The sequence below is a fragment of the Mastigoproctus giganteus genome, chromosome 14 (genome assembly GCF_048544385.1).
Source record: "Mastigoproctus giganteus isolate SK-2022 chromosome 14, ASM4854438v1, whole genome shotgun sequence".
NCBI lineage: Eukaryota > Metazoa > Arthropoda > Arachnida > Uropygi > Thelyphonidae > Mastigoproctus > Mastigoproctus giganteus.
The window spans coordinates 46,149,146-46,165,078 of NC_143588.1; the positions used below are offsets into that span (position 1 = coordinate 46,149,146).

A 15,933-nucleotide genomic window follows, 5' to 3' on the forward strand; every position below is an offset into this window, starting at 1 on the left:
TCAGACTGATGAAAATGTTGAAAAAGTGCATGCCCCAACTGAAACAGAAATGGCTTCATGTGTGCAGGGACCTACAAGCATAGGACGGACAGAAACTTCCTTTCCAAAGTTAATATATTGTTTCAGTTAGGGCATCTTGGGGATTCGCTCTGCTCAGAGTAAAAAGATATGAATGATATGTGGAAGCATCCAATACTAAGTCTACTTAGGATATCCTCCTCCCTTTACAATTTTCACAAACATATAGTCTAGTTTACAAATTTCAGCTGGATTTTGAACAATTCTTTGATGATTACTCCTGCCAGAGGTTCTGTCACTGGATTTTGCATTGAATGTAAATAACAGCTTTGCAGTCTTCAGAAAGCACTCTTTTTTTTTTTTTTTTTTGGTAGTTGTTTGCACATCAGCTTCTATGGCCATAATGCACCTCCCAAGATTTTTACAGTACTTTGATCCAAGCCCGAGGCAGGATTCGAACCCGCGACCTTTGGGTTGCCAAGCAGGCACTTTACCCACCTGGCTAGCCAAGTCGGCACAGAAAGCACTCTGAATTGCCTTTTTAAATTACATATGGCTTTGGCTGCTTGGTCTGCTACTTCCTTTTCTGGTACTCTTACAGATCCCAGTATCCAGAACAGTTTAATATTGTGATTTGGTTTACTATGTAACATTAACTATCAAATAGCCAGCAGGTAGTTGGTTGCTAGAACAGACTTCCATCCCTTTTATTGGAAGTTGATAGCCTAAATAAATTTAAAGCTGAGCTGGACAGGCATTTGGAATGAATGGAGGGGTGAAATGGGAGCGTTTTTTTTTTGGCTGATGTTGCATAAGCTTACTTTCTTGCATTATATGCCTCTACTAATGCTAATGCTAAATATAGTGGAAATATATACCAATTCTATGCAACATTATGGAGAATTAGTGTATAATATCTAGTTTTATTGGAAATGGTTTTAAAGTTCCTGATTTAAGTGCTGTATGGATTGCCACTATTTCTGCAGTATGAATACTGAATTCTTGTAGAAGTTTGCATGACTGTAATTATTGGGAAGAGTGCTACTATCTGTACATGGTTTCTAATATAGAACCATCAATATATATTGAAATATAGCTGTCAGATTGTGCTCGGTCAGCAACATGGAGGTTTGGGAAGCGACAATTCCATGCTGCTGACAGAGCACAATAATACACAACTTTACACAATTGTTTGTTCCAGTTATATAAAGAGAGGGATCACAGAAAATTCTCTAATCATTCCTTGATGATCCAATGCTGCCTTTGCCACATTATCTTTGTAGAGATTATATGATGTTAGGAGGTCTTTGAGTCTGATACAAACTGGCTAACTGCAGTGTTTAAGTTTATGTATGGTCAGGTTCCACTTTGATTCAAACAGCATGGTTTGTATTTTGTATACAGCATTGTATTTTGTATACAAAATACAGTGCTAAGTGTTATCTTTAAATAACTAATAGTAGTCTGAGTTATGAAAGAAAAAAAGAATTAAATAACAAATACAGCAAATTACTGCTGCAGTTAAGGTTGAACTTGGCAAGGTACGATTCTGCTCCTATGCACCAAGCCACCTAATTTTCAAAATTAAATAAAATAAAATAAAAAAGAAAAAAAGACTCTCACCTTCAGCAGTGCAAATGCATGATGCTTGCACTTGATGCATTTGTGTGCATGACACTTGTCAAGCACATAAGTGGACTTGGAAAGTGCATGCATGCAAGTAAGCTTGACAAATGGAGGAGTAGGGGAGCATGTAAATGCAAATGTTATGCGTATGAAATGAATTATGATTCTTTTTCAAGTTCACAAGCAGTGATGTCCCTTTGAAGAGGTAGGGCATGTAAGTGTCTGATTTCTATATATATATTATAAAAGTTGTACTCATTTTATTGTGAATGTGGGCATACATTTCCTTGGGCAGTGGGTCATACATTTGTACTGCTGAAAGTGAGTGTTGTTTTGTTTTTTCTTATTCATTTTTATTTTATTTTAATCTGAATATTAGGTGGCTTGGTTCATAGCAGCAGGCTCATATCTTGCAAGTCCAACCTTAACTGCTGCAAATTTAGTGTATTTGTTACATGCTTTAGTGCTTTCTTTTTTCATAAGTCTTGGTGATATTGCCATTTGGTCCCTACAGTAAAGATATTAATTGGCAATTTGCTTGCTTCTGAATACAGACTGTATATGGGTAATGTATAAAAGGTATCTTTTACAATATGCAGGCTGCAATAGTGGAATGAATAGGGTTCCTAAGTGTGCTTTTGGAGATATGCCAGTTTCCATGATCGTGCTTTGATCTGATTATTGCTTTTTGCAGATTTAATAGGCTGTATCCAGCAGTCCCCATATTTTAAAGACAGATGCAAATGGATATTTATCTGAATCATGCAATTAACATATATTTCTCTGATTTCTGCTTTGAAGGTAAGCTTTTTGTCTAGGATAAGGCAAAGCAAAGAAATTGCTCACCCTCTGTTATGCTATGACCATTCAAGTAAGTTCAGAATCCAGATAGGGGTTCTACATTAGGCCTGATGTAGCTGAGTTATCAGGAGGGAGAGTGCACGTGCTCTTTGAGTGAACTGGGGTACAAGCCTTTGACTGATAAATATGATTAACATTTGTATTGATGATTTACTGTAAATTCTACTGACCTGGTGCCGTGCCAGAGTATAAGCAAGAACATTTTCTGCAAAAACATACAGATCATTTTGTGGGTTGAAATTCTAAATCCATTTAATGTGTTCCATTTGCTTATCACATAGTTTCCACACTGCACATAAAATAAACTTAGGTAAATTCTTAATTACACTATTGATTTTGATGGTAAATAATGCTATGCTAAAGACACAGTTTGTAAATTTTGGAGAAGTACATTTGTACAGTGACCTGAAATGTCCCATTTTCTGTGAAGTTTAGGATGAAAATCATTAAGCGCCTTTGCAGCTCAGCATTGGAGAAGACCACAGTGACATATTGTATCACATATCTTTGCTTTTGCACATACAAAATGGTCTAATGTGAATTTATTATGTTGGAAACTGCTTTTGGCCTTGGTGAATCAGTTATCAAATACCATAAAAAAATATTTATTTATGATGATTTTTTCCACTTTTTTGATAATACAGTTCATAAATGCCCTGAGAATCTAGTTGTCTGGATTGCATGATCAGGTTTTGAGAATGTTAATATGCATGCATGGTACAAACTCTTTGTGTAGTGAGTGTTTGGAAGTTATTCTTATATAACACTGAACAACAAATTTTGGGTCATATCTTGTTAAGGCATGAAAGTAAGTTTACTTTATAGATTTTGGGGAGCTAAACATGGAAATAGTGCTTAAAATGGCAGATTGGCTCTTGTTTTCAAAAAAAGTAGTTTTTTATATTTATATAAAGTATTTTTTTATTTCTATGGCAGTAAGATGTAGCTACCAAAATATCTGTATCAAACAAGGGACCTTTTTTGCCTTTTGCTTGTATTCAGCTTCGGGAGTATCCTTTTTCACTATCCAACAATAATCAGGCAACATGGCAGCACTCCATTTGTTTTGTATCTTTGGGAGCACTTCCATCAATGTCTTGATGGAAGTGTTCCCCATGTTCATCGCTGACGGTATCACAGTTTGGCAATAAGAAATTCAGGTATGAGTGTAAGAAATGAATCTTCAATGACATGTTACACCCCAATTTTTCATAACAAGGAATGAGATCTTCCACAAGCTGCCTGTAGTGCTTTAACATTTCCTAGAAAACCAGTCGAAACATTTCGAAAGGCTTCCATGCTGATTTCCTGCTAAGGACACGCTTGAACTGTTTCGTCTTTGAAAAGTTGCCTTATTTGCAGACCAATGAAAATGCCTGCCTTAATCTTCTCTCTACTAAGTCTTGGAAATTTCTCTTGCAAGTATGCAAATGCAGGACCATTCACTTCCAAAGCCTTCACAAAATTTTTCATAAGCCCCAGTTTGATGTGGAGTGGTGAAAGCAAAAGTTTATTTGGATCTACCAGAGGTTCAAATGCTACATTCTTCATTTTGGGTGTTAATGATTTTTGTTGAGGCCAACTCCTCTTCTCATAGTGCATATCCTTGGAATGACTATCCCACCCACAGAGAAAGCAACTATACTTAGTGTAACCCTTTTGTAGTCCTAATAAAGTGGCGATTACCTTTAAATCACCACGTATCTGCCACTTATACTTCTGATAGTGTATATCTAAGAGGATGTTCTCCATGTTTGCATGTTTCTTTTTTGTGGATGGCATACACAAGAGGTATTGAAGGCAGCATATTTCCATTATGCAATAACACAACCTTAAGGCTAACCTTAGAAACGTCTATAAATAGTAACCTTTCTTCGGGAACATTTAGACCACCAACATTCTTACAAACAGTTAGTTCATCTTCTGTTTGACAGAATTTATCATAGTTTTTATTTTGAGTATGAAATGTTGTATCAGCATGCCATGAGTTGATGTAAGTTGCTATTTATTTAATTTATTACACCATGGAGCATCAAATACAAGTTGCACTTCACACATTGTGTTTAACTATTATAAAATGTTGTGTGAATATCAGGTTGTGATGTATCTGCAATGAAATGAAAACAATTACTTTTATATATTATTTGTTATATAATAGTAAAATTAATTACTAATATTAATTATATGTAATAAAATATTAATTATACATAATAAAATATTAATTACTAATGGAAAATTAGTAATTAACTGAAAGAGATGGTTTATGCATGGGTACCAAAGCATACATCATTTTAGCAAATTAGTACTTCTTTAATGCATTTTTTAAAATTTTTTGCTCTAAGGCTGACTCAGTGAAAAATAAACAAGTTATGCAGTGTACACAGCGCATTACATTTCAGGAAATTTAATTTCTCATTATAAAAGCAAAAAGTAAATAACTAGTTATCTTTTATCAGTTAATTACTAAAAATATATTCTGGCTAAAAGCTGAGTATGAAAGAGATGATTTATGCATGGGTACTGTACACACATCATTTCTACTACCCAGGTAGTATGAGTGCATCGTTTAATTATCTCATATTGTGAATCAACCTTCACGAGTGGCTGAGGTATTGCACTGCTTTGAATAAGTAATGCTTCACCAGTGGAGAAGACTAATGTTACATATTCTTGGTGGATACCACCACCCAATGTTGCAATAGTGACAACCCAGTTATGAAGTATAAGTCCAAATTATGAGAGGTGCTTAATGGTGTGTGTGGTTTAATCTAAAAATATATTCTTGACTAAATGCTGAAAGTATGAAAGAGAGACAGTACCCATGCATAAACCATCTCTTTCATACTCTTAGCATTAACCAAGAATATATTTTTAGATTAAACCATGCACACTATCAAACATCTCTCATATTGTGGACTTATACTTCATAACTGGGTTGTCATTATTGCAACAACAGGGTACCTGCCCACCCACCGATGAGTAAGCCAACAAGCTTTGAAACTGTGTCATCTGGGTGATGGCATCTGCCAAGAATAAGTAACATTAGTCTTCTCCACTGGCGAAGCGTTACTTATTCAAAGCAATGCAATACCTCAGCCACTCATTGTAAAGGCTGATTCACAATATGAGATAATTAAATGATGCATTCATACTACCTGGGTAGTAGAAATGATGTATGTGCAGTATCCATGCATAAACCATCTTTTCATACTCTTAGCTTTTAGTTCAAGAATATATTTTTAGTAATTAATTGATAAAAGATAATTAGTTATTTACTTTTCGCTTTTATAAATAACAGAAATATAAAAAATCAATTTGAGAAATTAAAATTTCCAGACATATAATGCACTGTGTACACTGCATAACTTATTTATTTTTCACTGAGTTGTTTATTCTGTGAATAAACATAACTTGTTTATTCAGCCTTAGAGCAATGAATTTGAAAAAATGCATTAAAGAAGTACTAATTTGCTAAAATTAAAGAGGATTTTGATTTAGTATTATTAAAAATCTGAGCTATTAAAATCTGGGTTAAGGGCTAAAATAACAAATAATACCTACCCTTTCTCCTTTTGTTCCAGGCAATCCAACAAGTCCAGGTAAACCTTGGATACCCTAGAAAATATGATATTGAACAGAAATCCTCACTATTTATAAATGTTTGTAAACAAGAACTAGTCATAAATATATCAGTACAGCAAAACTTTACTTCAAATATACATAAAATATTTTTGAAATTTGCATAAAAGTAATTACTATTTTCCAAAAATAATTCATTATAATGCTATGATTATGGAATAAAAATAAAATGATATGATGATTATCAATAGATTAAATAATGTAATGAACAACTCTTATACCAAATCAGTCCATGTAATGAACCACTCTTAGACCAAATCAGTCTTTGAGGCTGTCACTGATATTCTTTCTGGCATGTCAAGCTGGGCCTGCTATGTGGGAGTCTAAAATGCTGATGGAACTGATATCCAGATGACACTCAAGTCAAGTGGACTGAATTTTGGCAAAGTATATTTTTGGTCATTCTGTGATATCCAAATCCTCTGCTTACACCTTCACAATGGTGGGACTGTTAGTAATATTGGGTATAATTCCCGGATGCAAATCCTCAAATACAGTAATCTAGTATACTGGAGGTATACCACCCAGGTGTGAACCAATGTAAGCAGGGGTCGAGGTGTGGCACCCACACCACACAGAGGAATGCTGCCCACCTCTGTGTTACCAGGCAATACCATCACTTTGCTTATTGGAGGCTTGAAGTTGTGGAACCGACATTTAGTCTCCAGAGCAGAGCTCTGGCAACTACCCCATCTCTTCCATCATGCAGTATGATTGATGTCTTTTGAAGTTATGACGGACATCATGGCAAGATCCAATCTTCCTTATATTTCAAGGGTACAGAGCTAAAATGGTGTTGGCAGGTTGGTGGCTAAATAGTCCACGGGCCCCCAACCTAATGATAACTTTCTAGGAGGCTTCCAGATCAGCTAGTGTATAATTTCACTGCCCCTAATCTGCCAGAGAGTGACTGAAGGTAGTCCAAGTAGTGTGTGGGTGAGGCACATTATAGAGATCATGTTATGTCAAGGAGCTGGGTATATTCTTGCCATGTGTAAGCTACATCAAAAAATTTCATTACTTCATAAAACATGTCCTCCCCACTTTTTCTTACTACTGAATATATCATGAACAAATTAATAGAACAAACTTATCCGCAAAAAGATCTTAATCTCACAAACACTTCCCCATTCATAACACAAATATATGTGGTCTCAGTTCCAACCTCAATGATGTCCATTTCCACTTACAGTCTGTCAAACCCCTTGCACTTTTTCTGACAGAATCCTAATTATCAGTTGATCCAACCACTACTCATCTCAATTGTAATTATTCACTACATGATCCTCTCTTCAAAGGTGGTACGCTTGTGCATATTTCTGCTCATATCCTGTCAGAGATTTGGTAATTTGGAATCTCCTCTTTTTGATCTTCTCTGGCTTAAAATTTCTCTACCACATTCTGTCAAATTCATCTTTTGCCTCTATTGTTATCACAACTCCACTAATCACTTGGAACTCTTTGACTTCCTTTCTTTGAAATTTGACTTTATCCAGTCCAACTTTCTTAACAGTGAAGTAATCTTCTTTGGTGATTTTAATGTTCATAACTCCAGCTGGCTTCCGTTGTCTAGTCACACTGATCCAGCTAGTTGAGATGCTGAGGCTTTTGCAATTATTAATGACCTCACAGAGATTGTTCATTTACCTACCAGAATACCAGACAATCTTAGCCACAGCTAACACACTCGATCTTTTTCTCACAAACAACTCTTCTAAGTACATGGTTGAGGTAAGTTGTCCTCTGGGTACCTCAGGTCACAACTTGGTGATCTCTTCTCCAATGGAGTCTCTCTCTCATGGCCATTCTCAACCTCATGCTGTTTGGCATTGAAAGTGGGATGATATGAGAGATTTCTTTTCTTCTTTTCCTTGGTTGGATTACTGTTTCCAATGTTTTCTTTATGTCTCTGCCAGTTTTAAGGCTCTGAATGGATTAAGTAAGCTAAACATTGATGGCATCCTTACTCTTGCTCAAACAACATACACACACATGGAGTATAAATTTAAACTGAGAAGGATGGTTTCAGGATGGATGTGCAGAAATTTTCTTTCAGCCACCAACTTCCATCTTGTGTTGTGGAAATGGAAAGTTTGGATAAATTTAAGGAAGAATTAGAAAATTATTAGAGATGATGGACAAGTGATGTGGGAAGTGTTTATTTGGTTGATACTGTATAAGCTTGTGTCCTTGCATCATTTACCATACTAATACTAATATCATATTATGTATAGTCAACCCTCTAACACTGGCACTGAGAACATGCTGGTTTTTATTATGTAATTTTTTTATTACAAAAAAGGTCCCTACAACCCCAGGGGTTCACATTTGGTGCGTATGTGCTGGGCATACCCAGGGTCCTCAGCTGGATATCATCATTCTTCTCTTTCTTGGTGATTCCTCTCTCTCTCTCTCTCTCTCTTTCTCTCAGGGTAATTCAGATTTTTTTTTTTTTTTTTTTTTTTTGGTGCAGCATAAGGCTTCAGGCTTCCCTGCACCACATGGCTAATAATAATAATAATGAAATACAGCTTGGAATCACTTTGATTACTGCTATCTGTAGCAATTAAGAATGGCCCATTTTTCAGAGTCACCGTACCTCTTCTTTTCTTATCTCTGCAATTTCACTATCAAGAAATATATTTCTGATCAACCTGCCTACGTAGAATTAGCATAGCTCAGAGAAAGATTATAAAGATTATACTAGTGATCAATGGTTGACTGATTTATTTACTTATTTTTTTAATATACTTGAATAATAAATTTATGCTTAATAAACTGTGTTAATATACTAAATTTGTTGTTCTTATTCCAAAAACATTACTACTAAAGTAACAATATCAGAAAAAATAAAATTTTAGAGTACTTTGCATAACCTTTTAATTTTCGATTTTTCCCAATAGCAAAGAATGAGTACCAGCACCTACAAAAAAAGTGCTTTTTTTTTTTTTTTTTTTTTACAAAAAAAGCACTGTATATATATATATAAAACAGGAAAATGGGTCATCAATAAACACTCCATCATAGAGAAAAAACCCATTTTTAAATCAGTTTAATTTAATTTCCTCTTTTTTTCATTCCTTCAAAATCCTGCCAATCTATTTAGATGATTAAGAAATACCTAAAAATTGGTATAAAAGAAAAATTCTGAAAGGTCAAAAAAATAAAAGACAGGAATCTTACACACTGATGCATTCACTGACACACATTAGCATTTGGAAAATAATGACATTGAATAAACAGTTATTGAGAACAATGCAAAACAGTGCCTAAAATTTAAGTTAGAGTTTATCATAATACAAAACAGAAAAATTAATAAACTCTGGTGACTACCTATGTAAGTAATTAATGAACTGAGTAACTAGATAAAAAAAAACCTTTATTATTAGAAAAGTCCATAACTTTTCATTCATAAAAGGCATAACAGTTCAATAAGTGGTGCAGCAGTTCAATAAGAGAGGCCAAGGAGTGAAATGTCACTACAATGTTACAATTAATTAAATGAAGAAGATAACAGCTGCCTACAAAAGTGTGCTTTTCTGATGAAGCAACTTTTCATGTTTCAGGATATGTAAATCAGCACAATGTTCACATATTGGGGATCTAAGAACCCACATGCAGTGTTAAAAAATGCATGATAATATAATGCACAAGTCAATGGGTAATGTGAGTTTTGTCATTATTATATGCTTTGAATGGAGGAATATCAGCTAAATGATTTGCTAACATTAAAGAAAAGAATAACTAAAGCAATCTTTTTAATTTTATTTGAAATGCTAAGCAATGTATGGTAGAAGGTTGAGTACAGAGTTGATATCCTCAGAACTAAGGGGTACACAATCAAGTTTACTGATGTATATAAAAACTTTTTTGTGCTATTATTTGTAATTATAAAAAAAGCTAATATGTATCTGTACAAAGTCATGGACTTTTGAAATAATAAAGTTTTTTTGGATATCCTGTATATATAATATATTTGGGAATATAGGTAAGAAATACCTGTGGTCCTGGAAGTCCAGCTTTTCCATCTGAACCAGGGACTCCCTATAGGAAGTAAACAAAAACATATGGTATTAACAAATTATTCAAAAGAAAGGAAAATAGGATGAATAAAGGAATAAATTCTTATTTCAAAATACTAAAGATACAGCACTAATAAGACATGGGCTTACGGCTTCATTGTAACTGTTATTTTTTTCCCTGTTGGCTAATATACTAGCACAACAGTTATCAGCGGGCTGTGCATTTTTATGAAAGCATATGTATACTATTTCACAAAGCACATATTTGCAACTATATACATCATCCCATTTTAACCATGTTTGACCATTATATACTTTGTCTTATCTAAAAGATAATTAATGATGTGTTTTATGAAGGACATCATGTGTGAACAGGGTACATGACAAATCTGAAACCATGTCCAGATGCTGCAGTACATGGCAGCAAAACTGCAATAGTGGCAGATTTTACCAACCCCAAGAAGGCACAGTGCATATTTTGGTTCGATGAACTGCAGTCTGCCATTGCTGTTCTGCATAAATTTTGAATACAGTTTACAAAAAAAGCTACCAAGTAGATCTACATTTCTGCAATGGTATAGAATATTCATAGAGGATACCTGTTTGTACAATTATCCTAGTTGGGGGTGGTGGCAGTTAAACAAAAGTCTCAGGGCATAATGGAGGTAGTTTGAGGAAGTTTTATGTGAAGCCCAGGAAAATCCATATGATATGCAAAGTAACTAAAAGCACTCACATGTTGATCTTGATATGTGAGTCTAACATGTCAAGATCAACAGTGTGTAATGTGTTACATCACCATCTGAGGATGAAACCATACAAGTTACAATCTATGCAGAAGCCATCAATCAATGAAAAAACCAAGAGGATGGAATTTTAGCATTAGCATTAGTAGAGGCATTTGATGCAAGAAAGCAAGCTTATGCAGCATCAGCCAAAAAAAAAAAAAACCCACTTCCACTTCACCCCTCTGTTCATTCAAAATACCTGTCCAGCTGAGCCTTAAACTTCTTTAGGCTATCAACTTCCACAACAAGGGATGGAAGTCTGTTCCACCAACCAACCACCCGCTGGCTAAAGGCAAATTTCCGCACGTCTATCCTACATCTGTCTTTTCTCAATTTAAATTTATGCCCTCTCAGGTGATTATTCTGAGCGAGAGGAAGAATCCCATCAGCATTGAGCATGCTCAAACCATTCAAGGCTTTATACACCTCTATCAGATCACCTCGCTGGTGCCTAGTCTCCAGACACTGTACTTTGCAAAACTTAAGCCTTTCTTCATAAGAGCAACCCTTTGTTCCATTCACTAATCTTATTGCCCTTCTCTGTACTCATTCCAGCAGCTCTACATCCTTCTTGAAATGAGGCCTCCAGACCTGTATACAGTACTCTAGGTGTGGCCTGACCATTGCCTTATACAAGGGAATAATCACCTCCTTATCCCTGCTGGAAAAATTCCTATATATCATTGATAATACACCATGAGCTACTCTTGCAGCCCGTCTGCACTGCTCAGAGAACTTCATATTTGCCTGCACAACCACCCCCAAGTCCCTTTCATTCTCTACCACTGTCAGTGTAGTACCACAGAGTTGATACGTTGCTCTGGGGTTGCTGTTTCCCATGTGTAGTACTTTACATTTGTCAATGTTAAACTTCATTTGCCACCTCTCAGCCCATCTGCTCAACCTTTCCAGATCCTGTTGCAGCAGCATAGTGTCAGTAGTGTCCATGACAACCCTGCCTACCTTTGTATCATCTGAAAACTTCGACATTAAGCTTGATATACCCTCATCAATATCATTTATGAATACAGAAAACTAATAACATTAGTCCACGACGAGCAGTGTCCATTGATTACCACTCTCTCTCTCTCTGTCTTCTCCCCCTCAGCCACCCCTTTATCCACAGCAGCAATTTGCCTCCAATGCCACACTGCTCCAATTTGTGCAGCAGTCTTCCATGTGCAACAGTATCAAAAGCCTTTCTAAGATCCAAGTATATAATATCAAAGTTATTCCCTGCATCCAGTTCCTTTGTGACTGCATCATAGTATCCAATCAAATTGGTCAGGCAAGACTTCCCCTTAACAAAACCATGCTGTGTCCGAGCTATAGCTGAAGTCTTGTCTAAATGATCCTGCAGTGCTTCTTTAACTAGTGTCTCCATTAATTTTCCTGGAACAGAAGTTAAACTCACATGTCTATAATTACTTGTGTCAGCCTTTGATCCTCCTTTGTGAATTGGGGTGACATTTGCACATCTCCAGTCTGTGGGTACCTCCCCTGAGTCCAAGGAAGCTCTCATAATTATGCCTAAGGGTTTGCTTACTTCCTTTGCTGCCTCCTTTAATATAACTGGATAGATCCCATCCACCCCAGCTGCCTTTCTTGTGTTTATCTTCAACAATTTCTCCTCCACTTTACTCTCAGTTATTACAAGATTCTCTAGCTTATTGCTAGAGCTGAATACACCTCTGGCTTTCCCCTCACTAAATAACTCCTCATGTGTGAATGTCGATGCAAAATATTCATTTAGTTTGTTAGCTACCTGAGCAGGATCATCAACAGTGACCCATCGATATCAAGTGGACCAATCTGATTCATCCCCTTCCTTCTAGAGTTTACATAAGTAAAGAACTCTTTGCTGTTTTTCTTTGCATCCTTCGCCAAAAATTTCTCGTAATCTACCTTCGCCTACCTAACCTCCTTTGTAACTTGGTTACAGATCAACTTGTATCTATCATAGGCTTCTGTGTCATGTGTTAATTTGTATGTATCCCATGCATGTTTCTTCTCTGACATATGCCTCATCAGTTCATCTGACATCCATTTAGGCCTAAACCTTGAACAATATTTCTTAGTTGGTATGTATAGCCTAGTAGCTTCCAAGATAAGTTCTTTGAATGCTTCCCATTTTGCATTTGCTGTTGGTAACATCATCAGTTGGTCCCACTGTATAGAATTTAAATACTGTCTCAGTCCATCATAGTCGCCTTTACGGAAGCAATACCCCTTCCCTTTACCCCTAATGGTAGTTACCTCTTTGAGTAAATCCCACTTCAGCACTCTGTGATCACTGCCACCTAGTGGTTCATTTATCTGCAGATTCTTAATGCATAAAGAATCACTGCTGATAATCAAATCAAGAGTATTCTTCCCTCTAGTTACCTCCTGAACATGCTGATGTAGAAAACAATCATCCAATAAATCCACAAAAGCCCTGCTAGTGTGTGAGTGACCAGCCCCCAAATTCCAGTCAATATCTGGGAAATTAAAATCCCCCATTATAAGACTCTCTGATTTACTGGCCCACTCTATTTCCCTGTACAGTATCTTATTATACTCATCAGAGTCATTAGGCCTATAGCACACTCCTACTCTCAATTTTGATCTCCCAATGCTTATGTCACACCAAACTGACTCGACACTGCACTGTCCAGCGATGTCCACTGGCTTCACTTCCTTGGATTTTGTGTATTTCTTAACTAATAGCATAACCCCTCCTCCCTTCCTATCCAGTCTATCCTTTCTGTAGATGTTGTACTCCCCAAATTCCAGTTCTGCATTCCTTATATCTGTCTGTGATATCTCTGACGTCTCTGATATCTCACGTCTCTGATATCCCAACAATATCTGCCTTTGATGTTTTGAGCAATACCTCAAATTCATCAAATTTATTTACTAAACTCCTAGCATTGGTGTACACGCAAGTATACATACACCTATTTCTATTCTTAGCTACCCTAACACAACCCATGTGTTTACTTGTACCGCAATGACTTCTGGCAGTCTCTGAAATATCCTCCATCTTGTTTTTCAGGCTTCTGCTCATTCCAATAGAAGCAGTGCAAGAATCTCTTTCACCTCTGCCAGTGGCTACTGTTAATCTATTCGTCTTTGTCTCCCCCCAAGCTAGCAGTTTTCCGACCCACCTAACACTGCCTCGATAGCATCAGCAAATATTCTTGCACCCTTTCTATTTAAGTGTATCCCATCCCTCTAGAAGCAATCTCTCCTGTTAACAAGTACAGTCCAGGCTGAAAAAAATTCTACCCCTTGAGCCTTGCACAATCTTTCCAGGGCCGAATTGATCAACAAGGCTCTCATCATATACTCCCTCCTATCGTGTCTGGGCAGAATTCCAGACACTTTCAAATTCAACCCTATTTCACGGCTTTTTTTTCAACAGTGACCTGTACTTCTTAAGCAATTCTGCCGGTCTCCTACTCTTGATATCATTAGTGCCAACGTGTACAACTATATCACCTTTTGTGCCCTTAAAAGATGATATCAGCTCTACAACGTCATCAACCTTTGCCCCTGGCAGACATACCCTGGTCCTGTTCCACCTATCCTTTTTACAAAGCACGTTCCCCGTTTCTCTGACAATAGAGTCACCAACAACTACTAGTTTCTTTGGGACTAGCGCATTCTGCCTTGGGGTTGCCGCTGTGTTGCGCGACGACCAAGTGCAAGCTCTGGCATTGATGTGGGCAGCTGAGAGCGTGATGGACCCCTCGATTTAGTTCCTTCGAGGGCATCCACCCTGTCCTTCAAGCTCTCATATAGGCCCATAAGAACGCTGAGTTGTTGCCTGATTTCGATACACTCCTTGCATCGCGTACACACAAAGACATCCCCCCCATGGCAATATCATGTCCCGTACCTGAATGCTCCATGAACATCACGCAAGCTGTGCATTTTAGAAGGCTGTGATTCAGAAGGCAACTGCCCCACTCAGTTCTCCTCTGAGCCACAGCACTTCCATTAGCTTGAGCCTTTTGTTTTGCTGCTCTGGTCTGAGTCATGTTTCTTTTAATTTAAATAAAATTTCAATTTCAGTTTATAACCCTAAATTATCTCCCAACACAGTTATAACGGGATATATATTTTTTAGTGTCAAGTATTAATTATCTCCGAGTTCCCTTTATATAACTTCCGTATCAGTTATGTATTAATTAATTATGTTACGTTTGTAATCTAAGTCGGTATATGTATTTAGTTAAAAGTACAATTTAAATGCCAACGAAGTTCAAGAAGTTTAATAGATTTTACCGATCACTGAAAATATTATAACCTATACTATACTAATGCTATCTAGGTTCGATATATGACGATCGTATGACAAAGACAAAGGTGGGAAGTTACAAACAGTAATCTATGGACACTTAAGTATTAATTAACTTTCAAATCTCGCTGTCTCAATTCAGAATAAACTGACTCAATTTACCAGCAGGTGCATGGCACAGCCATGGGTTCCCCTGTCAGTTCGGTCACGGCAAACATCGTGATGGAGGAGTTAGAGGGACGTGCGTTTACACATGCACCAGATCACATCGCGTTTTGGGGTCGCTATGTAGACGATGTGTTCGTAGTTATCCCTAGAGACTCAGTTCAGCAAATCCTAACCCACCTCAACTCACTATCGCCCTTCATAAAATTCACGATTGAGCTGGAGTCGAACAACACCATACCTAGATACCCTCGTCCGGCGCGAAGACACATGCTTGAAGATGACAGTTTATCGTAAACCTATGTGTGCTGGCCAATTTACCAACTTCCGGTCAGCACATGCACGGGGTCACCTCCTCACCACTGCCCGAACCTTGCTAACTCGCGCCTGGACACACTAGCTCTGCAGGTGAAAGACGCACAGAGATCACCAGGGTCAAATTGGACCTTGCGAGGTGTGGCCATCCCATCGACATCCTTGACAGGTGTGACCTACAAGCACGCGACAACGTGGTGACCAACAGTGTCAA

At 37.1% G+C, this 15,933-nt stretch overlaps 1 protein-coding gene across 1 annotated transcript in view; it reads right to left on the reverse strand.

Moving 5' to 3' along the window:
• Positions 1 to 15,933, reverse strand: part of LOC150075107 (uncharacterized) — a 617,581-nt gene that overhangs the window by 249,781 nt on the left and 351,867 nt on the right. Inside the window, exons 26-27 of the mRNA XM_090388926.1 lie at positions 10,144 to 10,188; positions 6,067 to 6,120 (exon numbers count right to left, since the gene is read on the reverse strand). Of these exons, the coding sequence (XP_090245052.1) occupies positions 6,067 to 6,120; positions 10,144 to 10,188 (99 nt within the window). The remainder of the gene's footprint in view (positions 1 to 6,066; positions 6,121 to 10,143; positions 10,189 to 15,933) is intronic.